This window comes from Hemibagrus wyckioides, linkage group LG05, assembly GCF_019097595.1.
Source record: "Hemibagrus wyckioides isolate EC202008001 linkage group LG05, SWU_Hwy_1.0, whole genome shotgun sequence".
In the NCBI taxonomy this organism is placed as follows: Eukaryota; Metazoa; Chordata; class Actinopteri; order Siluriformes; family Bagridae; genus Hemibagrus; species Hemibagrus wyckioides.
This window is the reverse complement of record NC_080714.1, coordinates 12,215,342-12,241,806: the sequence shown is the minus strand read 5'-3', so window position 1 is coordinate 12,241,806 and position 26,465 is coordinate 12,215,342. Positions and strand designations below refer to the sequence as shown.

The following is a 26,465-nucleotide window of genomic DNA, read 5'->3' as shown; positions in this document are numbered from 1 at the left end:
CACTATGTACTATGTCAGCTATATGCAGTTGAAATGACAATAAAGCTACTTGATTCTTGACTTGTCAGAGTACACAGTGTGTCGCAGTCTGTTCTGTATGAGGCTGCATAGCCGCAGACCAATCAGGGTGCCCATGCTGACCCCGTACAATGCTTAAAGCACCAACAATGGGCACATGAGAAACAGAATTTAACCATAGAGCAATGGAAGGTGATGGCCTGGTCTGATGAATCATGTTTTCTTTTACATCCTGTGGATGGCCGGGTGCGTGAGCGTCTGTGAAAAAGTGACCCAGCTATGTCGGTTAGCGCAGCACTCATCCCTTGTAATACTCCGTGGGTGCACACACACGCTACTAGCATACTGGCCGCTCATACACATATACAAATATATCACTTCCATTTTCAATAATAACATCAATAATTCACGCTGCGACTAACACACATACACTTGTTTCTGTGATTTTTTTTATTTTTTATTTTGTTTTGCTTTAAACCTTTACCTGTGTTCAGGTATTTACCTGCTAGTTCTTTTGCGTTTCTTCCTCGTGTTGTGTTTTCTGTAATCGACCGGCCAACCCGAGCGCCATCTTGAGGCCTGGCTAAATAGCGCTGGTTCAGGCACAATACAAGGACTGTTCCATTTTGTTTTGAAGAAGGGGATTTTGCATTTGTCAGTTTATGCTTAATGTTTATTTTCTTTTTATATTATGCTTAATCGTATATCTTATTATATATAAAGATTTATATATGTATATGTTGCGTATATAATGTTTATGTATTTGTTTAATTACAAATATGTACATATTTATTTCCATCCACACTTTAATAATTATACACACTGGTTTGATCCAAGGGGAGGGGCATGCACTTTAAAAGAGGGCCCAACCCAGTGTTGGGTTGCGTGTTTTTGGTTGGAGTGTGAGTGTGCAATTGTGGTGCTGTGAGCAAAAGTTCAAGACAGAAGTTCGTATAGAAAAATCTGTTTATCTATCTTTATTTGTTTATTTGTTGGTTTGTTTCTTTATATATACTATCTTTATTTTCACTTTTGAGCACTGTAAATAAACAGTCACCTTTTTCACTACAACATCTGCAAGTATTGCCATCATATTTTTCCCCTTTTCGGATATTTTTTCCTGGTGTTGGTGAACCCATTCACCCGAGAACGAGCCTAAGAAGACTCATTTGCCTCACAGCGTCACTTACCTTAGGAAAACATGGCACCAGGATGCACTATGGGAAGAAGGCAAGCCAGCAGAGGCAGTGTCATGCTTTGGGAAATGTTCTGCTGGAAACTGTGGGTCCTGCCATCCATGTGGATGTTACTTTGACACATACCATCTATCTAAGAATTGTTACAGACCATGTACACCTTTTCATGGAAATGGTATTCCCTGATGGCTGTGGCCAAAGCCAAACCAAAGGATTGAGAGACTATGGGTGGAACTCAATAGAACTGTATCTATTTAATTTTATGGAAAAACATGGTATACTAAATTCACTGAATAAACTACTTTTGTTTGCATTACATTTATTTACCAAGAACATAACTGGCAGTAACAGAATTCATCAACCAATGGAACAACCATGGCCTCTCCACACAATGTGGGCAGACACCACTTCAGCTGTGGTATACAGGTGTCATAAACAACACAGAAATTCATCCAGTTCTAAATGACATTTTTGATGTTAATAAATATCACATTGTTGAAAAAGGACTATTATCAGAACTTCAAACCAACAATAATGTTACCCAATCCCCAAATTTCCTTTCCTTTCTCTGATCCAAGACACTTCTTCCCTAAACAGGTAGACTAGGCATATATGTGTGTCTTTTGTGTTAGCATTTACAGTGAATCATAAATCATTTATAGTTGCTATCTTTTCCCATAAAAAACAATATGCATGATGCTAAAAACTGAGCTCTTATTTTGTTATTCAGTTAGTATGTTACTACCAGTTCATTATTAACTTATCATTACTTACCAAAAGAGCTGAATTTCCATGGTACAGCACATTGGTGGTCCTCACTGATGCAGAGGACAGATTTGTGTGGACTGCCTGCAACCCAGGGGACTGCCGTGGATAGAACTGTTTTTGAACTGTCATTGCATCAGTCGGTTTTCGGCATGAAGGAATTAGTGCTAAGTCTGTAATGAGCTCAGAAAAATTACGCTGACCTATTAGTTCCTCAGAAGCTCTTGGCTGCACAATTCCACATGACTATAAACTGTTGAAGAAAAAAATTATTTACATTTGCATCGTTTACTGTCCAGTGTAACCCACATGAGGATGGGTCACCTTCTGAGCCTAGTTCCTCTCAAGGTTTCTTTGTCACTGGAGTTTTTCCTTGCCACCATTGCCTTGGGCTTGCTCAATAGGAATAAATGTTAGGAATAAATAGTAACTTAACTTTATTATTTTTATTATATGTTTGTATCCTTCTGTAAAGCAATGTCCATTGTTAAAAGCACTATACAAACTGAATTAAATTGAAAAGGAATTTTAAAAAGGAATGGCCCAAATCAACAAAGAATCTGGCCCAGACCTGAACCAACTAAAAATCTGTGATGTGACCTGAAGTCGGACTGCGCACAGGAGATGCAGTTATAATTTGATGGATATAGAATGTTTTTGCAAGAAAGAGGGGGGAAATATTTCCAGGTCAAGATTTGCTATCCTAATAGACCCGTACAAAAAAAGACTGTGTGGTTTAATAAAATCAAAAGGTGCTTAATTACATGTATTAGTTTTTTTTTATTTTAATTTTACATTGAGTATGAAGTTCTGACATGATTTAATAGTAGTTTATAGATCTTTTATATTCATTGTACTATAAAAAGTGATAGATAATAATGTGTTTCACTTTAAGTTGTCTTTATTTGTCACATATACATTACTGCACAGTGAAATTCTTTCTTCACATATCCCATCCTTGGGGGTTGAGGTCAGAGCACAGGGACAGCCATGATGCATGGTTAAAATTCAACTTTGAGCTGCTACTGGTACAAAGCAGGGCTGACAATTTACAAAGTAAAATTCTACTTATATAAAACATATAATTGATTATAATTAACAATAAAGGAATAATAAGTTTTTTTTAAACAATGGAAATCATGAAAAAGCAATGTTTTCTTACATCATTACTTTAGCATTTTATATTATATTCATTTCTCTGCCAAATATGAATACTAGCACTCTGTTCTTACTATGCATAGACACACTGTAAGATGTGTAACATAAGCATGCTAAACACACAATGAATAGCATATATTACGTATACTGTAATTTTTTCTACTCTTGTATAGTTACATATTGCATAGTCGTATTGTATTTTTAAATATGTGAATATATATGTGTATATATTCATCTATTTATAGAAAAAAACTGGCAAATTAGAACCAGCAAATTAAAGTTTTTTATTTTATCTAAAACTCACAGGAATGTATAGGGTGCCTATAAACTATAGTCAGTGCTTTGGAGCAGTGTGTGTCACAGTCTTACTCTCTGGTACTTTCATACAACTTAAACAAGAGTACTCATCTAAAAAGAGGTTATACCAATGAAGAAACTCTTTCCAGAAGCTCTTTTTTCCATAAATCAGCACAAATCCACTTACAGTAGTGTAAATTGTAGAGAAAAGAATGGATAAGCCCATGGTGTTTTCCTTTCTCAAGACTACTGTGGACTGAGTGAAAATATCTACAACAAGAAAACAAAGGAACACCACCACCAAGGTAAGGTTCATCCTGATTACCCTCATCTGAGTACCTAGCTTCGGAGCATGGGTGCCATTGGTGCTTTCTTTCATGTGGCGTAGATGAATAGACAGATGATATGAGATGGAGATACTGCATTTGATCATCAGTATACCTGGAATAATGTCCGCACTGACTACAAGATAAATAATGTAGCCAAATCCCACAGCCCCATCTGGTATGATTGAACCACATTCAATAATTTCAGCACTGCTGTTGTGAAATGTCACAGTAGTTAAAAGTGGCAGACAATTCGTAAAGCCACACACAAAAATTACGATCACCACAGTGAGAACATGCTTTAGAATAGCCTCCTGAATGCGTGTGTAGCAGTGGATAGGCTTGATGACAAGCTTGGTGCTATAAAAGAAGGTAAGGAAGGCAGTGGTCCACATTATTGAGAACTTCAGGGAGAAAACTAACACCAATAGAATGGCTTCCACAGTGTCATACATACAATTTATGTCCACCTGAACCATTGTCATCCACAAGTAAGAGAGGACTTGATGACTTATACTAGCCATGGATATACCAGTCATTATAGTGTCACCAGGGCATAGATGTAAGTGGTTCTTTCTGCAGTTTCGCTGGTTCACAAGTAAGATATAGATATTGAAAAAGATTGTAAGAATGGCCAGAAAGCCAGTTAAGAGCCAGATTCCAATCTGGTCAAAAGTACTCAGCATGATTGATGATGTCTGTAAAGGCACCTGGCACCTGTCACATAAGGAAGATATATTTATACATTTTTTGTTTGTTTGTTTGTTTTAATTAAAAGAATATGATCACTGACAAAATCTTATTAAAAAAGCAATTCATACTGAATACATCTATTCTTACACGAATTTTCCTGAAAAGATGAAAAAAGGATTACATTACCTTACGGGCTTTCTCTTGGATTTTGGAAAAAGAAAATTAAATGCAATATATTATTCCATTTGTTTCGACCTACAATAAAGTGAATCATCCTGAAGCTTTGTATGATGTTCTGCAATGTAGACAGGTGCATAATGGTCTTACATTTATACTAAGGATGACTAGTCTTGAGTAATTTTAATATACTGTGGCCAATTGATACATTTGCATTATCGGTCAACTTAACCCCCTCCGGATTTTGTGGTGTGGAAATTCACCACACATATGGTATGGAAATACCTGCATTTGAGAGATCTTCACATAACACACTCTTGAATTCACGTATGACATAGATACTTAATGTCACTTTAATTTTAGATATAAGAATGTAAAAAATAAAACATAATATTTTTAAAAACATTTAGGTTTCTGGTACTTTGTCATTATGACAAGATTTGTCATTATGACTAAATTGCTTTCTTTAGCTCTCTATTTTCATGCAATTCAATTTTCAGTGTAAAAGAGACAGAGCCATTTTGTGGTTAACAACACAAAATGGCTCATAAAATGCACTTCCATCTGTGATTGTCACAGGCACGCCGGACTCCACTCCTCACCAGCGCACTCACTCGCCTGAGTTTTAATTAAGTTCACCTGCACCTTGTTTCCTGAGCACGCTCACTCCCCTATTTAAACCTCACGATTTCACGCCTTCTTTGTTTGGTCTCACATGTAGGTGCTGATTACTACTACTAGCACGAGCGTAAAGCTGCGTGTTCTAGCAAACGCCACCAACTTTCTTCAGCTCTCCCTTTTCTCCTCACTGACTCCCTTCTCCAGTTCCACTTACCTCATTCCCCAACGTGGACTTCTCCTGGTTCTTTCTGCCTCCATTCTCTGGTTGCCATTGCGTGCTGGGCTGAGTATCCTACGCTTTCCTCTTTCCACCCGTTCTCCGTTGTGCTTAATAAACATACCCCTCACGGGATTTAAACTCCAAGTTTGTTCCAGACTGGTGATTTGTGACAGTGATATGGTTTCAAATATATTAATATTAGTAATTTGAGCAACATATGGAAGAATTTGACTTTCATGCAACAGTCCAGAATCCAGATTTTGAAATTATTTGGATATACCCAAAATAAATGAAAGTCAAATTTGTGGTTGTACCACTGCTTTGCTTGCCCTGTATGTTACCTCTCTTAAATAGTACTGGGTGATTTTGTCAGACTGAATATACAATTCGAATATCGCCATACCCTAAAAAATAAGATTAATTTACTCTAAATTAATTACTGTACATTTAAACATGCACATTTGTTAATTACAAATTAATTATATAAAATATAAAGTACATGTAAAAATTTATTACATTATTAAAATCTCAGATTTATTAGAGAAATAATAATGATTTTGTTTCTGAAAAAGCTCTGTGAGCTCCATTTCACAACATGCACTGCAGACTTCAACACCCAGAACACTCACACACTTCATTGTTTAGTCACCTTCTCCCTGTTCACATACATTTGTTTCCAATCACTTGCTCTCACAGACAGCACACAAAAGGACTGCAAAGTATATACTCCATATTTCCTTGGTATGACCAAGCCTTTGTATTGTGCACAAATTCCTGGTTGCCTTGCCCTTTAATCTCTGTATTTTGTCTAACCCATCTGATACTATTTCCAGATTTCCAAACTTTTGTCTGTTTTTGGCTCGCCTGCTTTTGCCTGATGTTTTATTAACTGTTTGCCTTTTTTTTATTTAACTACCTTAGCTGCATTTGCATCCTACCAGCATTTCTTCAGAACTAACAGTTCTGAATAGTTTGGATTACATATTCCAAATCATAACAGATCAAAGGGAAGAAATCACAAATACACTCCTCCTGGTATGTGGAACAGGAAAAATATAGGGAAGAAAAACATATAGAGGACTTCAGAGACTCCTCACATAGTGCTTTGAGACAATGTCCATTGTAAAAGGCGCTATACAAATAAATTGAATTTAATTTAATTGAATAGCCAGTGAAAGATGTAATGGCCATTTAAATGGCTCTTTCTACACTGACATGGAATTTGGGCCTCTATGATATTGGGCTAACCTGTCCCTGTGCAAAGCCACTCTTCTTCCTCAGGGTGATAACTGAACCCTACATTTTACCCAAACATACTTGCACCATATTTTGACCATTTATGTCACTGTCCAACAGGTTGGCAATTAATTAACTGTAAAAGTCAATTATAAATGTTGGGTAAACCCATATTGCCACCTCTTATGGCACAGATGGTAAGGAAACAAACATTCTTTGTCCTGGGTGAGTGGAGTCTTTGATGACGATGCTGCTCTTCGTTTGCAGACGGCTATACAGTGTCCAGGTTTGGAAGTTCACTGCCAATGATGCACTGAGCTGTTATAACAACCCAACACATGTCCTTGACGTTTTCCCCAGTGCAGCTAGAATACCACAACAGTGATACCATGTGTGAGTATTCTCTCAATGGTCCTGCAAAAGAAGTTCAGCAGGAGCTGCATCAGTAGGCTGCCCTGTTTCAGTTTCCATAGGAAGAATAGCCCAGGTTGTCTAGTTTGCATGAGAGCTCGTGAGGAATGATGGTATTAAAAGATACCATCATTCCTCACATGAATAGGATCCTATCATAGCTGTTTGACACCCTTATCTAGAGTGAGCTATATTTTTAATTGAGCAATTGAGGGTTAAGGATCTTGCTAAGCTACCACATCCCCCATATGCTACAGGTGTTGTTCTTTTCAAAATGCTCTACAATGTGTTGTTTGTTTTTGCGCTTCGCCTCTTTGGTGCCCTTCTTCAGTTCCCTCCTGGCATTACTGTAGACTTGCGTGTCAGCTGATTTATAAGCTGCAGCCTGGTCTTTAAGCAGATATCATACTTTGCTGTCTAGCCATGGCATCTGGTTGGGGAATGTTTCAATGGTTTTATTTGTTATGACAGATTTCTGTCCAGTGTCACCCAAATGAGGATGGGTTCCCTTTTGAGCCTGGTTCCTCTCAAGGTTTCTTCCTCATATCATCCCAGGGAGTTTTTCCTTGCCACCGTCGCCACAGGCTTGTTCATTAGGGATAAAATAAATTAAGGATAAAATAGTTTAATAATTTAATTTAATAATTAATTTTTATTTCTAGTTATTTAGTTATTTTTTATTTTCATTTTTTCCCCTCCCCTTTCTCCGTTTCTCTTCTTTTGTAAAGCTGCTTTGAGACAATGTTCACTGTAAAAGGCACTATACAAAATAAATTGAATTGAATTGAATTTTCCACAAAAATGTTCAATTATTTTGTTAAAATCCTAAAAATAAAATCCTTAAAATGTACTCCTTCTTCATTAAAATTTGTAAAGAACACACATTGTTCCATATTTTTACTTGGCCTCCATTAATCTGTGGGTATCAAGAGGCTAAAAGTTTTGACATAACACTTTCATAAGCTGAATACTGGATTGGACTGAATACTGAATACAGGATTGGCATCCAGGTGTTTGACATCACAGCTCTTAAAAACAGATTTTCAATGGGCACAGACACTTTCCACTTTCAGCTGTTGAATGTAAAAACCTTCCAGTGTCAAACTCACATATGTGAACACACTCTTGTATGTTCTCATTCACAACTTCTAATGGAACCTTTGAGACAGAAACAGCAGGTTTTTGAACCATGTTGACATTGGTTGACATTTGAACCATGGAGATGGTATGTGATCATGGACTGGTGTTTTTTTTTGCCATACAATGTTGTGGAAGCAGCTTGTCTGTCTCACTGTTTTCTTAAAGAAGCAGTGCTTAGTTTCAAACCTCAGTGTCCATAAAATGCTTTAATGAGCTGTGGATAATGCTCTAAAAAATTGTGTTTTGGAATCAACTTCTCTTGTGGAAAAACACTGCTAAATCGATGTCTTTGCTCAGCAACAACATCTTTGAGTGTCATCAACAACTCCCATGCCGGTTCCTCTCCCTGTACGTTGGAGCCAATCATAAGTGGAAGCAGCCTCGGTAAGCACCAGTTCACAGTTGCATTACCACCAATGGTTTTACGGAAGGCAAATGTTGGTCACTCAAAGGTACACCTTGGGGACAATTTGTCCTGTCCTTCCACTCATATGGGAACTGGTTGATGATCCTGTTGAGCTCTTCCAAAGAGAAATATTTTTTCTTTATCAACATACACTATATTGCCAAAAGTATTCGCTCACCTGCCTTGACTCGCATATGAACTTAAGTGACATCCCATTCCTAATCCATAGGGTTCAATATGACGTCGGTCCACCCTTTGCAGCTATAACAGCTTCAACTCTTCTGGGAAGGCTGTCCACAAGGTTTAGGAGTGTGTTTATGGGAATTTTTGACCATTCTTCCAGAAGCGCATTTGTGAGGTCACACACTGATGTTGGACGAGAAGGCCTGGCTCTCAGTCTCCCCTCTAATTCATCCCAAAGGTGTTCTATCGGGTTGAGGTCAGGACTCTGTGCAGGCCAGTCAAGTTCATCCACACCAGACTCTGTCATCCATGTCTTTATGGACCTTGCTTTGTGCACTGGTGCACAGTCATGTTGGAAGAGGAAGGGGCCAGCTCCAAACTGTTCCCACAAAGTTGGGAGCATGGAATTGTCCAAAATGTCTTGGTATGCTGAAGCATTCAGAGTTCCTTTCACTGGAACTAAGGGGCCAAGCCCAGCTCCTGAAAAACAACCCCACACCATAATCCCCCCTCCACCAAACTTTACACTTGGCACAATGCAGTCAGACAAGTACCGTTCTCCTGGCAACCGCCAAACCCAGACTCGTCCATCAGATTGCCAGATGGAGAAGCGCGATTCGTCACTCCAGAGAACGCGTCTCCACTGCTCTAGAGTCCAGTGGCGGCGTGCTTTACACCACTGCATCCGACGCTTTGCATTGCACTTGGTGATGTATGGCTTGGATGCAGCTGCTCGGCCATGGAAACCTATTCCATGAAGCTCTCTGCGCACTGTTCTTGAGCTAATCTGGAGGCCACATGAAGTTTGGAGGTCTGTAGTGATTGACTCTGCAGAAAGTTGGCGACCTCTTCGCACTATGCGCCTCAGCATCCGCTGACCCTGCTCCGTCAGTTTACGTGGCCTACCACTTCGTGGCTGAGTTGCTGTCATTCCCAAACACTTCCACGTTCTTCTAATACAGCTGACAGTTGACTGTGGAATATTTAGGAGCGAGGAAATTTCACTACTGGATTTGTTGCACAGGTGGCATCCTATCACAGTTCCACGCTGGAATTCACTGAGCTCCTGAGAGCGACCCATTCTTTCACAAATGTTTGTAAAAACAGTCTGCATGCCTGGGTGCTTGATTTTATACACCTGTGGCCATGGAAGTGATTGGAACACCTGATTCAGATTATTTGGATGGGTGAGCGAATACTTTTGGCAATATAGTGTATCTAAACATAATGCCAGTTCTACAGGTACAATACCCTCAAGTAAATCATGCAGTACATCAGGTGGGTAATCTGTTGTCACATGAAAATGATTTAATCTTTCAGTAATTGCACAGTGCCTTTTAACTCCATGTCTATGGGCGTTTCTAGCCAATACTGCTTCAATGTCCAACTGGTGTTGCTTTTTTGTTCTACCAGGTAATGCTCCTGTCCTGTCTTCAAGTTCCTGAAACCAGGATCGTTCTCCAACACAAAATCTGAATATGTATGACCCACTGAAACTTTCAACAAACCCCCGACTGAATGAGCACCAAGGTTATCGGCAATCACAGAAAATACTGTGACCTTTACAATTTTTTACCAAAGAGGGGACAAAAAGACCATTTTCTTCAAAGATTTTTGCACAAAGCAGCTAAGTAAATTGATGATAATGTAAACCTTAATTCAGATAGAATATCAGCCAACGCACAGTAGACACCTGTTACCTTGTGCTTCTTATGAGAAGTTCCTAACAGATTACATATTTCAAAATCATCAGAATACAGTAGAAGTGAAAGACTCCTCTCCAGATAGAAATATATTTTCTTTGAAATTGGAACCATCACGACAACTACTATACCGACAAGAAGAACCACAATGTCTTGGATTCTTCAAAACCTTTTTCCCGAATGTCACCATTTTGTAGAATTTGTGACAAGGTTTGCAAAATTGGTACATATTGGAATGTCTTTCCCCCTTCACATGAAATATATACTCTAACGGTTTGATGATCAGTCTGTATGCAGGAATTAGTATAACAGATATGTGGCCTAAGTAGCCAAGGTGGGAACGGTGCCCAGCATGTTACCTGCCAGGCATGTTTGTGTAACCAAGATCGAGCACATTCGACCTCTCATTGCAAAGTCTACCTGCTGATGGAATTTTAGGAGTATCAATTTGAGATATGCATAGTTGACATCTCTGGCAAGAGTGAGCATTCTGCACTAATAACCCCATAGAGTTCACAAAGTGCCTCCTTAGCATTAGCGCTGGAGGGAATGTACACTCTGACAATAAACACAGTGGTAAATTCATGTGTTAATTAAAATGATGTGCAGGCCCTTTGTCTCCCATAATACTGTCTTTCCCCTGCTGATCAGTTGAAGTTGAGAGAGGTATTAGATGAAATGTAACAAAGAGATTTATAAGGAAATCCAGCAGTGAATTTGCATCTCCATTGGTAGAGTAAAGTGGTGAATTAAGGATATGCACAGGTTTTTGATGAATGAATGCTTGCATGGTAAAGGACACAACCCCTCTTCCTCACCAAGTGGATGTCCTGGCAGCACTGGGAGGGAATGCACACTTTAGTATCATCAATCTGACCTACAGGTAGAACTTCTTGGGTCTCCTTTGTTATCTGGATGACTTGCATGCATCCTCAGTAAAAGACCTGAACTGGAGTCGAGGGTTCTGCTCATCATACTGGTAGGATGTAAATGTGTCAAATGCTATTTTCTGTCATTAGAATCTAGCTAATATCTGTTTTCATTTCTGCGGTTATTTACATTTTTTAACATTTATTCTAGTTGCTTTTTCTCCTGCACAACTCTTTGGGTGTGGCTTGGTGCTTAGCAGGTTTGCCTCACACATCTAGGATTGGTGGTTTAATTCTTGTATCCACCATGTGTTTGTGGAGTTTGCCAAGTGTGTTTGTTCCGTGCCTTGTGGGTATTCCGGTTTCCTTCCCCAGTCAAAAGACATGCATTGTGGGCTGATTGGCATCTCTAAATTATCGGCAGTGTGAGAGTATGTGTGTTTGTGCCCTGTAATAGACTGCCGTAATGTCCAGGATATACCTGCCTTGGGCCCTGAGACTCCTGGGATAGGCTCCAGGTTCCCCACAACCAAGTAGGATAAGTGACGTAGAGAATAGATGGCCGGATCTCCATTCTAGCTTTGTGTGCTTTGTGTGCACATTGTGTGCTTCAAAGAGTCCATCATTGTTCCTGTCCCGAAGAAACCCCATCCTGCTTCCCTCAACGACTACCGCCCTGTAGCCCTGACCTCAGTAGTGATGAAGTGATTTGAACGGCTAGTCAGAGACTTCATCATTGCTTCACTACCAGACACACTGGATCCATTACAGTTCGCCTACCGCCCGAACCGCTCAACCGACGATGCCATTTCCCACCTCCTTCACACATCACTCACTCACCTGGACACTAGAAAGGGGAATTATGTTAGAATGCTGTTTGTTGACTACAGTTCAGCATTTAACACTATAATCCCCTCCACACTCACCACCAAGCTGGAGCACCTGGGACTCATCTCTTTGTCAGTGGATCTCCAATTTCCTAACTGGCAGACCACAGGCAGTAAGGATGGGCAGACATGTCTCAGCCTCATTCACCCTCAGCTCTGGAGCCCCCCAGGGTTGTGTTCTGAGCCCCCTGCTGTACTCTTTGTACACGTATGACTGCATGGCCACTACCAACGCCACCAACATTATCAAGTTTGCTGACGACACCGTTGTGGTCGGATTGATCTCTGACAACAATGAGACGGCCTACCTGGAGGAGATTAAGACTCTGGAGGACTGGTACCAGAGGAACAACCTCCACCTTAACGTCAGCAAGACTAAGGAGCTGATAGTGCACTTCAGCAGAAAGCAGGAGAGGAACTACCAGACCCCTGTGATCAACAACAGCCCAGTGGAGAGAGTGGACAGCTTCAGATAACTCGGTGTTCACATCACGCAGGATCTGTCATGGTCCTGTCACATCAACACCGTGGTGAAGAAGGCCCGACAGTGTCTCTTCCACCGCAGATGCTTGGGAGACTTTAGACTGCCTGCTAAGGTGCTAAGGAACTTTTATTCATGCACCATAGAGAGCATCCTGACAGGAAACCTCACCACCTGGTTCGGGAACAGCACCATGCAGGACAGACAAGCTCTTCAGAGGGTGGTGCGATCAGCTGAGAGCATCATCCGTACCAAGCTCCCTGACCTGCACTCGATCTACAACAAGCGGTGCTGGACCAACGCCAGGAAGATTGTGAAGGACCTCAGCCATCCCAACAATGGACTTTTCTCTTTGTTGAGGTCAGGGAAGCGCTTCCGCTCCCTGAAGGCCAACACTGAGAGACTGAGGAGAAGCTTCTTCCCACAGGCTACACGGTCTCTCAATCAGAACCTCACATAGGACTCAACTGATTAGACCTACTATGCTCCTACCAACCACACTGGACATTGCACATTACAGGACTGTGGCACACAATAAACACACAATGTACATCTGCACATTTCAAGACTGTGCACACAATACAACACATAAACATTCATGTTGCACAGTCTGCTCCCGTTTACATACAAAGAGGACTTATGCACATCTGCACTTTAAAGATGGACAATACCACTGCTCTCATCACCTTATTCCACTTCATGACCACCCTGTACTGCTGCTGTCTGCACCTTGGACACTACACACTTCACTTTATATGATTTTGCAAAATTTTGTACTACTGCTGTCTGCACCTTGGACACTATTGCACTACACACTATTCACTTTATATAATTTTGCATAACACAGTTGTTGTAGTTTACACTTCCTATATCTTATTTTATATACATATTCTATATACATATATACTGTACATACCTATATGTACTGTACATACCTATATATTTTATTCTATTTTTATTCTATTTTATTTTTTACTTACTGTGAACTTGTTGTTTTTATATTTCGTATTTTTAGTATAATTCGTATTCTTATTTTTTATATTTCGTATTTTTATTTTTTATCCTTATCTTTTGTTCTGTCCTTATTCCTTTTCCTTTTCCTTTTTCAAGGGTCAAAACAGTCATGTAAGCATTTCACTGCATATCATACTGTGTACGATTATGTATGTGACTAATAAGATTTGAATTTGAATTGCTCCAAACCCCCAAATAATATTGACATTATCTCTAATTGCCTCAAAGCCCAAACATAAATGCTCCTGTGACTGCTAATGGAAACCACCACTAGATATAATTTCAACAATGATTACTAAATGCCCCAGCACTCATAAATACTATACTAGACTGTTAAATGCTACATCCGAAACCAAAAATAAACATATCCTAGAATGCTAAATGGGCTAAACCAAAAAATAAATGCCTTGACCTGTGTGGGGTAAGACTTATGTCTGCAGTCACTCTGGATTACTTAATTAAAATTGTAGTAACTGCAATATTTCACAGTGCCTTTTGAAACCCACTTACATTTTCAAATATTTCTGTACTTTAACTTAAGCAGATATATATTGAGAAAACCTCAGCTTGTATTTTCAGTGGTTTCAAAGCTTCAATGGTTTCAAAGATTCAAAGCTTAAAAACCAAAATCCAAAAGTTCTTTTATTTTTAGAAGGTGGCTGAACATCCTATGATCTCACATCCACATTCAGTTCTTTGGTTTGGTCTAAACCAAAAAATTAGATTTTGTTCTAATCTGTACACAAAACATTTACTTCAGTAATATTCTGGCTTGTCTACATGATCTTTAGTTCATGAACTTCAGATGGGCAGCAATGTTCTTTTTGAAGAGTACTGGATTTCTCCTTGCAACTATTACACGTCTTGCTTTTGGAGTGATCTTTGTTGGTCGAGCACTCCTGGGGAGGGTAGCAATGGTCTAAAATTTCCTTCATTTGTACATAATCTGTCTGATTTGGGGAGTCCAAACTCTTTGGTTTCTGAACCTTTCCAGCCTGATGAGCAACAATTACTCCTTGTTTGTGCCATGATGCGCTTCCACAAACATGTGTTGTGAAGATCAGACTTTGATAGATCCCTGTTCTTTAAATAAAACATTGTGCCTGATTGTGATCTAATTGAAAAGAGATGGACTTTAATTTGACCTTCAAATTAACTGCTAATCCTAGATGTTCACATACTTTTGCCACTCACAATATGTAATATTTGACCACTTTGCTGAATAAATAAATTACCAAATATAATATTTTTGTCTCCTTTGTTTGCTTGGGATAACTGTTGTGAAACTTTGTTTCAGGTCATATTTATATAGAAATAAAGAAAATTCTAAACAGTTCACAAATTTTCAAGCACTACTGTACATGCACCATACCAAATTTCAGCTAATTGTGTAACTGTATGTGACTAGGTGAAATTCAATTCTATTTAATTTTTATTTCTATAGCACTCTGAGCAGCTAGAGCAAGCTTGAGGAAAAACTACCTGAGAATTATATGAAGAAGAAACCTTGAGAGAAACCACACTCGAAAGAGAACCCATCCTCAGAACAAATCTTTCATCTTCACAACTTTTCAAAATCTTTGTCAAGCCAGCAACGACGTTTGTTGTGACGAACTTTACTCATTTGATCATTTGTTTACTATGGGTTATGAAGCTCATGAATCCACATTTTACGGATTGACACCCCCAATCCGCATGGGGGCAATATTTCACAAACGGTTCAGGAAGTACACTGTTTCTACGTAAAAGCCATGTCGTTGTAACCGCGTTGTTCTTATTTTCAGCGTAGTTCGGTCTCTTCTAGGATCTAAGTAGAAAGACTTGTTTGAGCAGCAGCTCGAGTCTACCATTTTGTCTGACTCTGATTAGATTTTTGTACACAATATTATCGTAAAGACGTTCTGAGCGCAAACTAGCAACCGTGTTTTTGTCAGCGAATATTTTTGAGAAGTAGCAAGGAATAAAAAAAAAAAAAAAAAATCATGGCGGATGTCACAGCGCGTAGCTTGCAGTACGAATACAAAGCAGTAAGTATATTTGTTAATATTTAGTAAATCCTATTTTTTTTATATTACTCCATCCGCTTTTATTTATCTTTATTTAGTTAGCTAATGTTGAAATCCTTTCTGCAAGAAAGTTTACGCGTGTGGTGTTTTAATTACTTGCTTGTTATAGGAAACCTTACGAAATTGTTGCGTTTATGTATGTTGCAGTTGTGTTTGTTGTTGTTGCTTTGCTTAATATTGTGTTGGCTCTATAGAACTCGAACTTAGTGTTGCAAGCGGACCGCTCTTTGATCGACCGCACACGACGAGATGAGCCCACCGGCGAGGTCTTGTCTCTGGTTGGAAAATTGGAGGGAACAAAAATGGGCGATAAGAGTCAGAGAACAAAGCCACAGATGTTGGAGGAAAGGAGAGCAAAGTATGTGTTTTTGTTAACACTTTTTCGTGTTGCTACAGAATGTAACCAGTGCGTTGTTCACCGTGAGCACATGTTCCGGGGGTCATTTGTTTTTCGATTAACACTTATCTTTTCACTTGAGTCTAAACTCCTTTAAACTTACTGTACACTAGAGCATACGCATGTCGACAGCTGAATTGTCTCTGCATTATGTAGGAGAAGAAAGCGGGATGAGGACAGGCATGACATTAACAAAATGAAAGGGTTCACTCTCCTGTCTGAGGGCATTGATGATATGGTGGGTATTGTTTACAAGCCCAAGACAAAAGAGACCAGAGAAACTTATGAAATTCTCCTGAGCTTCATCCAGGCTGCGCTTGGAGATCAGGTAATAACTGTAGTGATTTGTATAAAAACTTGCTAGATCTTGCTATTCTTTTTTTTTTTTTTTTTGTTCCACCATGCCTTGTGCTTGGCATCATCAATAGTTTAACTTTATAGACTGCATTTTGTAGAAAAATTCCCTCAATTCTCTGCTTTTTACTCAGCCAAGAGACATCCTTTGTGGGGCTGCTGATGAAGTCTTGGCTGTATTAAAGAATGACAAAATGAGAGATAAGGAAAGGCGGAGAGAGGTTGAGCAGCTGCTTGGCCCTGCAGATGATACGCGTTACCATGTCCTTGTCAACCTGGGCAAAAAGATCACAGACTATGGAGGAGACAAGGAACTGCAAAATATGGGTAAAACTAGATTTCTGCCACAGCATGATATTATCGTCCAAATGAGACACTTGATCTATTTCATTATTACATGTTTAGCATTAAGCTAATGTACACATAGATGCTAATATTCATCTAATAAATAGATGAATAAATACCAAGGCAAAAAAAGAGCTATATATATATAAAGGCAGTTACATAAACTTAAAGATTTTGAATTTTTATTGTTTTCATAAGTTTCTTATTTAGTGAGCCATTGCACAGACTGGGTGACTGTGGCAAGGAAAAACTCCCTTAGATAGTAAGGGGAAGAAACCTTGAGAGGAACCAGACTCAAAAGGGAACCCATCCTCATTTGGGTGACACTGAGAGTGTGATTATGAATGTCCTTTCTACAATCATATATAGTCAGTTGGAGTTAACCAGGAGCTCCTGAGCAGCTCATAAATTAGCTCAACATCTGAGTTCATTATAGCTTCAACGCCAACTCCTCTATGCTGAAGCCTTCAGATGCTCATTAATGGAATTACAGCATATGTAGAATGTTTTATGTATTGATTAGGAGGTTGTTGTCCTCACTGTCCACGTGGGGGTCGGCATCATCGGCTTTGAATGTCCGAAATCTTGACATTAGGCCAAAATAATGTGTGTATTGTGTTCCTATGTGGCATTTCCATTGAAATTTTAATTTTAATGGCACAGTCCAACTAAACAGCAATAAAATGCTAAATGTTTTGGTTATCTAAGTTAATCTAATTTTTGGCAGCTGTTTATTTCTTTGTTGGCTTGTTTATATGAAACGTGCTCTGCCACTGACTGACATGCTTGAAATTATTAGTTGACAGAAAAACCTGTCTCTTAAGTAACTTGGGTAAACTCGATTATTGTTCTCTTAATACAGATGACAACATAGATGAAACATATGGAGTAAATGTGCAGTTTGAATCTGATGAAGAGGTGAGTTTATGTACTATTCTAATCATTTTATTTATGACAGTGGCACATGCCAAAGATTTTCGTTTAGTTCATGAAAACTGTTATACTGTTGAAGCCAAGTGGACATGCACCTTGATTTTCAATCCCAGTTTTCCACAACCCCATACATTTCATGTTACTGTAAATTTCTTTTTGCATTTCTTTAGGGCATTTTCTTTGTTCATGCCAGAGTTTATTGTAAAATGAGGGTTTAGAGAAAGGTATTTAAATTTAATTTCATTATGTTGGAATTCAATAGGGTCAACTTTTACATACACACAATTGACAGTTTGGAAGATTCCAGAAATGAATGAAATGATATTTCAATGCTTCTGATCAGCTGATTTTCATAATTAGGAGTTAATTGGCAGAGCACATGTGAACCTTGAAATATTCAAATCTCCGAAACTGCCTTTTTGCCCTTGATATAATGGAAAAATCCAAGCAACTCGGATAAGGCATCAAACAAGAAAATTGTGGACTTCCATAAGTCTGGTTCTTTTACAATTTAAGGTACCATGAGTTTCAGTATAGCAACCACAGTGATCTCAGAGTGTTTGCACATTAAACATTATATTACATCCAGAAAGAGCTTGAAACATGCTCTATAGAACGGTTTCAAAATTTGAAACTTGAAATATGATCTTTTGAAGTTTGGAAATTTCAACAAAATTTCAGAAAATTTTCAGATATAAAAGGCTTGTAAGCAACTGGCATGTTGCATAACTGTTTTTTTTTTTTTAAATTTTTAAATTTTTTTATTTTTATAAATATTAATAAATTATTTTTGGAGATATAAACATGGTTTTTTGTTTACTGCCCTTTCCATTTCTGCTATTATTTTTAATGTATGACTGCATGTAATTAGGATATACCTATATAATTAATGCTGAATGAAATACCCAGAGACAATTTAATTTATTTTTCTATGACGTTTTGATACTTCTGTAATGTGCATAGCAATAAAATAAAAACACAAATTATGTACACTTCAAACAGTATTAAGGTTTTAAAATATCACATCACTTTTTTACATATTTTTAAAAGTAATAATGAACACCTTAGTTCTTTGCTGTAAACAAAACTAATAAAACAATAAACAAAACTACTCTTTAGACTCTTAAACTATAATACGAAGATAAAACATTTAAAGTTGACACACGATCAATTTTTACGCTAATTTCTACTTTTTTTTTTTCAACATTATTATTTTTTTTTTTTTTAGACATAATGCAATCCATTTAACAATATAAGTAATTCAGGTTTGATAATAGTTTGCTGTTTTGATACCAATATTGACCTCATTTTCCTTGGTTTCAACACGACAATCTCCAATCTCGCTTGACATCGAGGAAAACGTGTGACATTGAACTTTGAACTCGTATGCAATCAACATTTCTCGAACCAAAATGTCATCATTTTAAAAAGGAAAGTTTGCAGTTTTTAATGATGTATGCCGCTTATTTAAATAATGAAATAATTAAAAACTGCAAACTCTCCATACCCTGAATTGTTTTTAAAATATTTGATGTTAATTTTGTATAATTATACCAAAGTTTATTTTTGGCGTACGAGGAAGCGGCAAACAGCACATTTAGCAAATCATATTTTTGGCAGTGTGGCATCAGTAGTATATTGACCTCTTTAGGTTTTGTAAACAAAAAGGGATGATTAGCATAGCACCCTGATACAAAAATGATTAGATAGTATGCAGGAGAAAAAGTGTTTATAATTGCTGGAAAACAAATTCTGTCTTGCTGACTTGTATTTTCCAAGTTAGGAGACACAAAATACACAAACTGTTAAAACTGGAAGACTGCATACTCTGAATAAAAGTACGGTAACCTGGGAGCAAAAAAAAGCTGAATAGTTTTGAGTTCCGCAAAAAGTTTGAATGTATATATCCATATATGCTTAGTATATGTGATTGTTTGATCTCAAATGTATGTGTATCTAGGTTGGTGATGAGGACCAGTTTGGAGAAGTACGTGATGAAAGCTCTGATGACAGTGAGGGAGTGGAAGCAGATGTGGGATGTACACTGTCTGCTAATGTAAGTAATCAAACCATCTATATTCTATTTCATTGAAATGAATTGTATTAATTGGGGAATAACATTTTTGCCTCAAGAACAAAAAGCTAGTTCTGGTAGGCTGTCACTGGCCAGAAAAAAGTGCTCAACAATTTGCTTCATTTTAGATCATAAAACGTTTATTAATTACTAAAATTACTGAGTTTTTAAATATAATAATTGTCTACTTCATAATGTGTACACTATTTAGAAGATTGTGTCTGTAAGAGTAGTTCCTTGCCCTAATCACCACATATACCCTGACACCTATGGACCAGTCAAGGTGGGGAATAATCTAAAAAGGGAAAACCTATTAGGGAATCTTCGCCTTTGGGTAACCCCGAAGCCTATTGCATATTGGTTCTTTCATCCGGCTCCTTTCTGGTCTGTGTCCTAGTCTGTCCCTGCAGGTGGTTGAGCTACCTTTCAGTGGGAAATGTGAGTCCATGTTTTTTTTCCCACGACACAATACTGCTGCAGCCGTTACTAATAATATCTGATATGGTCCCTGCCATTTAGGTTCCAGTGGCTTGCTCTTAAATGATCTTATCATTACCCATTGTCCTGGAATGACCGCATGACCACCCTCGAGAGGTGGCTTCCAACAAGCACCTACTCTGTCTCTGGCCATCTCTACTGCCTTAGAAAGATTTACACATTATGTAATAAGAGCATCTGATGCAATGTGTACATTGGCACTTCTAAGATCAATAGCTCCTGGCATAGACATAGGATGCCCTGTTATTATTTCATGAGGGCTAAGGGTTGGGGGATGCTCTGATGCTGCAGAGTACTGCAGGGAGAGCTTCAATCCAGGGTATTCCTTCTTGATGCATTTTACTCAGTCTGGTCTTTATTGTTCTTTTAGCTCTTTCAACTTGCCCTGAGGCTTGTGGTCTATATGCACAATGCAAATTCCACTTAACCTTGAGCATCCTTGCCACTTCTTTTACTACTTCACCTGTGAAGTGTGTACCTTGATTAGGGTCAGTAGTGTCAGGCAGACCCCATCTGGGGATAAAATCACTGACAAGGCATTTAGCTGTATGTGTGGCAGTGGCTCGACCGGTAGGATAGGCTTCCACCCATCTGGAGAATTTGTCTACCACTATCAAGACATCAGTTTTTCCCTCTGCATCGTGGTAATGATGTATAGTCCACCTGCAGTTGCCAAAAAGGCCCTGGTAGGGCTGGGGTGTGTGCTGCTGGTGTGACTGTTGCTGGGACGTCATTGTTCTGTTGACATGCAACACATCTTTTTGCTGTCCCTGTCGCTACTGCTCTGAAAGCTGGGTTCCACCACTGATTAGAAAATCGGTGAACCATTGCTGCTGGATTAATGTGTCCTAAGTTGTGTAGCCGTTGGGCCAGATAGGGTAACAAAGACTCAGGTGCAACATATCTTCCCCCTTTGACTCAGCAGCCTGATGACTTAACTTTAGCCCCCTTGTCTAGCCATGTCCAAGCTTCATAAAGCCAAACATCTTTATACAGATCACTGAGTGAATCTGGGGGCACAACAACACTTTGAGCTGTCTTGCCAGCACACTCCTGCACAGTATCACCTAAACAGGTTTGTTTAGCAGCTGTGTCTGCAAGAGCATTGCCCTTTGCTTCTTCAGAGTTAAGTGTAGCATGTGCTTGCACTTTTATTACAGCTAGATGTTTAGGAAGTGTCATAGCAATCAGTAGGTCTTTGACTAAGTCAGCATGCTTTATAGGTGTCCCAGAAGATGCGAGGAACTGACAGCTTTGCCATATAATCCCAAAATCATGAACCACTCCAAAAGCAAATATAGAGTCAGTATAAACATTTGCTGTTGAGCCTGAAGCTAATGTACATGCTCTGGTCAATGCTATCAATTCTGCAGCTTGTGCAGAAAAGTGATCTGGCAACCGGCCTGAAGCTACTACTTCAGTCAAGTTGGTAACGGCATATCCTGCCCGTCTGTTTCCTTTAATGACTTGTGCAGAACCATCAACAAACAATTCAACAAACAGTTCAACATCTGCATTCTTTAGGGGTGTCTCTGCAATTATACTCGGAGATGAGTGTGTAAGCATAACTACACATTAGTGACTGGGGCACGTTGCAAAATTATATTCGGGGCTATGACTGTGGCTAACCAATTTCCCCCGAAGTGAGGAGGTGACAGAAGTGATTTTAGCTTGACTCATTAAGGCAGATACTGCATGTGGGCATCTTACAGTTAAAGCCTGTCCCAACACAATACCTGAGCAGGCTAGTAAGGCTAGGTGAACTGCCTGTACTGCTCTAAGACATGGACCAATTCCCTGTGCAACTATATCCAGCTTTTATTAAATTCAAATTCAAATTTTATTTGTCACATATGAAATCATACATAGTACGACATGTAGTGAAATGCTTTTTACGACTGTCTTACATAAAAGAGGAAAGAGTAGAAAAAATGTGTATTAGAAAAATGTGTAAAGAAAGTGTAACAAAGTGTAAAAATATAAAAGTATGAAAACAAATGCAAAAATATGTATGTGTGTATATGTGTATATATATATGTGTGTATATATATATATATATATGTGTATGTGTGTGTATATATATATATATATATATATATATATATATATATATATATATATGTATATGTATATGTATATGTATATGTATATGTATATATATGTATATGTATATGTGTGTGTGAAAATATAATAATAAATATAAAATATAATATAAACAATATAAATAAATGTGTAGACTCTATATGTACAGAAGATACAGTATATGAATATATGTAGATAAAAGGTCTGCTAAAGTCAGGCAAAATATAATGTCCAGTTTTACAGGGAGCAAAGTGACAGTGCAGTGCACACACAAAGATGTACAGTGAGTGTTATTGTGTGTACAGAGTAGTGCAATATAGCATGTGCAACAATCAGCTGAGGTAGAATGTTATGTTGTGTGGGGGGTAAGACCAGAGAGTCCAGATCCTAGGTGTACTGGTTGAGGGCCCAAATGGCTTGTGGGAAGAAGCTTCTCCTCATTCTCTCTGTGTTCGCCTTAATGGAATGGAAACGTTTCCCTGACCTCAACAGAGAGAAGAGTCCGTTGTTGGGATGGCTGAGGTCCTTCATAATCTTGCTGGCTTTGGTCCAGCACCGCTTGCTGTATATGGTGTCCAGGTCAGGAAGCTTGGTGCGGATGGCGCGCTCGGCTGATCGCACCACCCTCTGGAGAGCTTGCCTGTCCTGTTTGGTGCTGTTCCCAAACCAGGCAGTGATACTTCCTGTAAGGATGCTCTCAATGGTGCAAGTGTAGAATGTTTTTAGTACCTTTGAGGGCAGTTTAAAGTCCTTCAGGCGTCTGAGATGATAAAGACGCTGCCGGGCCTTCTTCACCAGGGTGTTAACGTGACAGGACCATGTCAGGTCCTGCGTGATGTAGACACCTAGGTACCGGAAACTCTCCACTCTCTCCACTGGGGTCCCGTTGATGGTGAGGGGCTGGTAATTCCTCTCCTGCTTTGTGCTAAAGTCCACTATCAGCTCCTTAGTCTTGCTGACGTTCAGGAGGAGATTGTTGACCTGGCACAATGTCTCCAGGTTTTTAATCTCCTCTAGGTAGGCCGTCTTGTCGTTATTGGAGATCAGGCCCACCACCACAGTATCGTCCGCAAACTTATTTATTTTACACGGGTTATTGTGTAACCAAGTTCCAGAAATGAGAGATTTGTGTAAGTACATAACCGGGGAAAGGTAAACAATTAGTTTTTTTTTTCCTGCTCTGACTGCCCCTGCTGTGCTCTCAGAAGCACCTGAGCAAGTTGTCTTAGACTTTCAGTGGAAAGTGTGGGGACAACACTAGGGTTATAAGCAAGCTGACTAGGCATGTGATTATGCTGCCGATTTCTCCTAATGAATTTACACCCCCTCCTTTACACAAGACAGAAAACATTACAAAGACTTACATATACACTTGACTATTTACATGGCCCAGTATGATTGGCTTCAGATTTTTATGGCTTTTAATTGATCATTGTGGGACCATCTCTTAACAGGTTGTTGGTATTTAGTTTTGTGGCAGAGCTTGTAAACTGAATCTCTGCATGGTCGCACCCAGTTAGCAGCCCATGGGCCCTCAGGTTAGTAGTTCTTTACCATTAACTCATCTCTAGTTTCAAATTTGTGATGATGCACTTTCTGCACAAAAGACATCTTGTTTTTCTGACTTCCAAATTTGCTGAGTGGCTTGGCGGAAAATAGCAGGCAAAGAGTTACACAGATTTTTGAGATCCTCACTCAATCTGTTTACAGTGGTCTGTAACTGATCAATTTTTGGGCCTGTTCTCTTTTCTTTCTTAAGAGAAAATCTGCAATTTCTGGAAATATGTCCTTCCTTGCCACATGAAAAACACACTAGGAGGTTGTCAGGGTTACAAGGGGGTGGTCTTTCCTTTTTATCTCCAGTAGCTTGGTCCTCCTTTCTACAGGAAACCTTGTGGCCTCTATTCCTATGGAGCTTTTTAACACCTTCTGCCATTGGTGCCAAGGTCAAAGGTTTCTCCCTTCCTTCACCAGTGCACACAGCTGCAGTAGAGCGAATTGGTGCCATGGGTAAATCAACTGTACCGTCAGAGTACTGACCAAGGACTGGCTGAGAATCTCTCTTTGAATTCTCATTGCTTTCTTTACACAAATCTCTCATTTCTGGAACTTGGTTACACAATGTGCCATTTTTGATCAGAAATCAACAAGCAATCTTTGATTCCTCCAATTCACTGGACAGTGTTTCCACAGATGACTTTAGCATGCTGTTGTTAATTCTAAGAAATGCATTCTCATTCTTCATGTTGGCCTTTTCATGTTTCCAGATTTTCACTACACTGGAAATTTGTTTTACAAATTAGCCCATCATTCAGTCTAGATTGAAGTTGCTCATTTTCAGCCTTTAACACATCTAGAGCCTTATTAGTTACTTTGTATGTGCCCAGAACTGTTTGAAGCACATCGGCAATTTTTCCTTTTTTGTTCTTAGGCATATTGGGATCATTTTCAAATTTGGCAATAGCCCACTCAAGGCTTATCAACAATGTTCTCGATTCCATCGAACATTCCCTGAGAGCCATGCTTAGCAATGTATTTAACAATCAGCTCTTCCATTTTCACAATCTTACTGAATTAATGAATTTAGTATGAACAACTTTAGTGACTACATGTTATCTAGTTACTTTAACTGTTAGTCTATTTATTCACAGCTCCAGTACTTCGGACTCAAAATGAATAAACCACCACAATACGTCGGGCTTTTGAACTCGAAAATCTCAGTTTCAGACACAGCCACACTGTTACTACAATAACACTCGCAGCTCCCAAACAACTCTCACAAACAGTTTAAAAAGTAACAACGTCACAGTACGTCGGACAAAACCACACTACGTCGGGTTTTTGTGCTATATTTTAAAACAGTCAACTTAGCCACAGTACTTCGGGCTTAAACTTAAGTTTAAAACACTGTCACAGTTTGTTGGACAAAACCACACTACTTCGGGTTATTGTTTTAAACTTCTCAGGGCTGCAGTGTGTTGGGCGCTCTACAATTTCACTTACTTTAGAAACTATCTAGTTATATTTCTGCCGTTTTATTACTTATCCCTAATAAAACAAGAACAAATAAAATAAAATAAACCAACTTCTTCCCTAATAAAGAGAGGCTAAACACTTTAACACCCAACGGTAATTAACCTTCCCTGTAACACAATATGGACAGAGGCTTCCCTTATTTACAGAGGATAAACAATTGTTAAAACACCCCACAGCTGTGTTTAACACTTCCCTGACTTTTTTTCAGAGGATAACTGGATTACTCAAATCCTGGTCTTTAGGTTTAGGTTTTACCTTTACCTTTACCTTTAAGTTTATTTAATAGTGACTCTCACCAAATCTGAGAGTTGAGTTGCAGAAGTTCAGTCTGGACTTGTTTCAGGTGATCAGTCTGGAGCAAACAGCGTCACTGGTGTAGGCTCAGCTCTGTATCAGTTAGCTCTTTCAGGTTCCTTGCACCAACTGATGTGAATTCTGGCATCTGATTCTTGTCAACTTCTATCCGGGTCACGGCACCAACTGTTGTAAATTAACCAAAGACCAGTAGAAGAGCGATCACGGAGACTTGAAAGTATGTTGCAGGAATCTTTTATTGAAGATTAGAACACACTCAGAAGTGCTGTGGTCATCAGGATCTCCACAGACAGACAAGAAACCTCTGGTATTTATACAGACTTTGGTAGGCTGCCCTTCAGGTTGTGTTAAAGCAGACCCCCCATTTCCCGCCCCACCTATTAGAGGCTGTTTAACCACTAAGATTTGCGACCCGTTTGGTTCCGAGAAAGAATGTTTACGACCTTTCCCGAACAGGTTAGTGATCCTTCCTCTGCGAGAACACACGAAAATTTGTTTCCCACAAGGCCAATAAGCAACTGGCACGTTGCAGAACCGATTTTTATAGATTTTAAAGACATTCTT

The 26,465-nt window shown here is 38.9% G+C and overlaps 2 protein-coding genes across 2 annotated transcripts in view; one reads left to right on the top strand and one right to left on the bottom strand.

Moving 5' to 3' along the window:
* Positions 1-3,073: 3,073 nt before the first annotated feature.
* On the bottom strand, positions 3,074-4,770 carry LOC131353257 (uncharacterized). The gene is made up of 2 exons (XM_058390151.1): positions 4,640-4,770; positions 3,074-4,477 (listed from the first exon to the last, which is right to left on the bottom strand). The coding sequence occupies exon 2, from the start codon at positions 4,444-4,446 to the stop codon at positions 3,472-3,474; it is 975 nt and encodes a 324-aa protein (XP_058246134.1). The 5' UTR covers positions 4,447-4,477; positions 4,640-4,770; the 3' UTR covers positions 3,074-3,471.
* A 10,776-nt stretch (positions 4,771-15,546) lies between these two features.
* The window catches only part of snrnp200 (small nuclear ribonucleoprotein 200 (U5)), a 60,403-nt gene continuing 49,484 nt past the window's right edge, over positions 15,547-26,465 (top strand). Inside the window, exons 1-6 of the mRNA XM_058389025.1 lie at positions 15,547-15,828; positions 16,062-16,225; positions 16,421-16,592; positions 16,753-16,945; positions 17,826-17,881; positions 19,857-19,952. Coding sequence (XP_058245008.1) covers positions 15,784-15,828; positions 16,062-16,225; positions 16,421-16,592; positions 16,753-16,945; positions 17,826-17,881; positions 19,857-19,952 — 726 coding nt within the window. The 5' untranslated portion in view covers positions 15,547-15,783. The remainder of the gene's footprint in view (positions 15,829-16,061; positions 16,226-16,420; positions 16,593-16,752; positions 16,946-17,825; positions 17,882-19,856; positions 19,953-26,465) is intronic.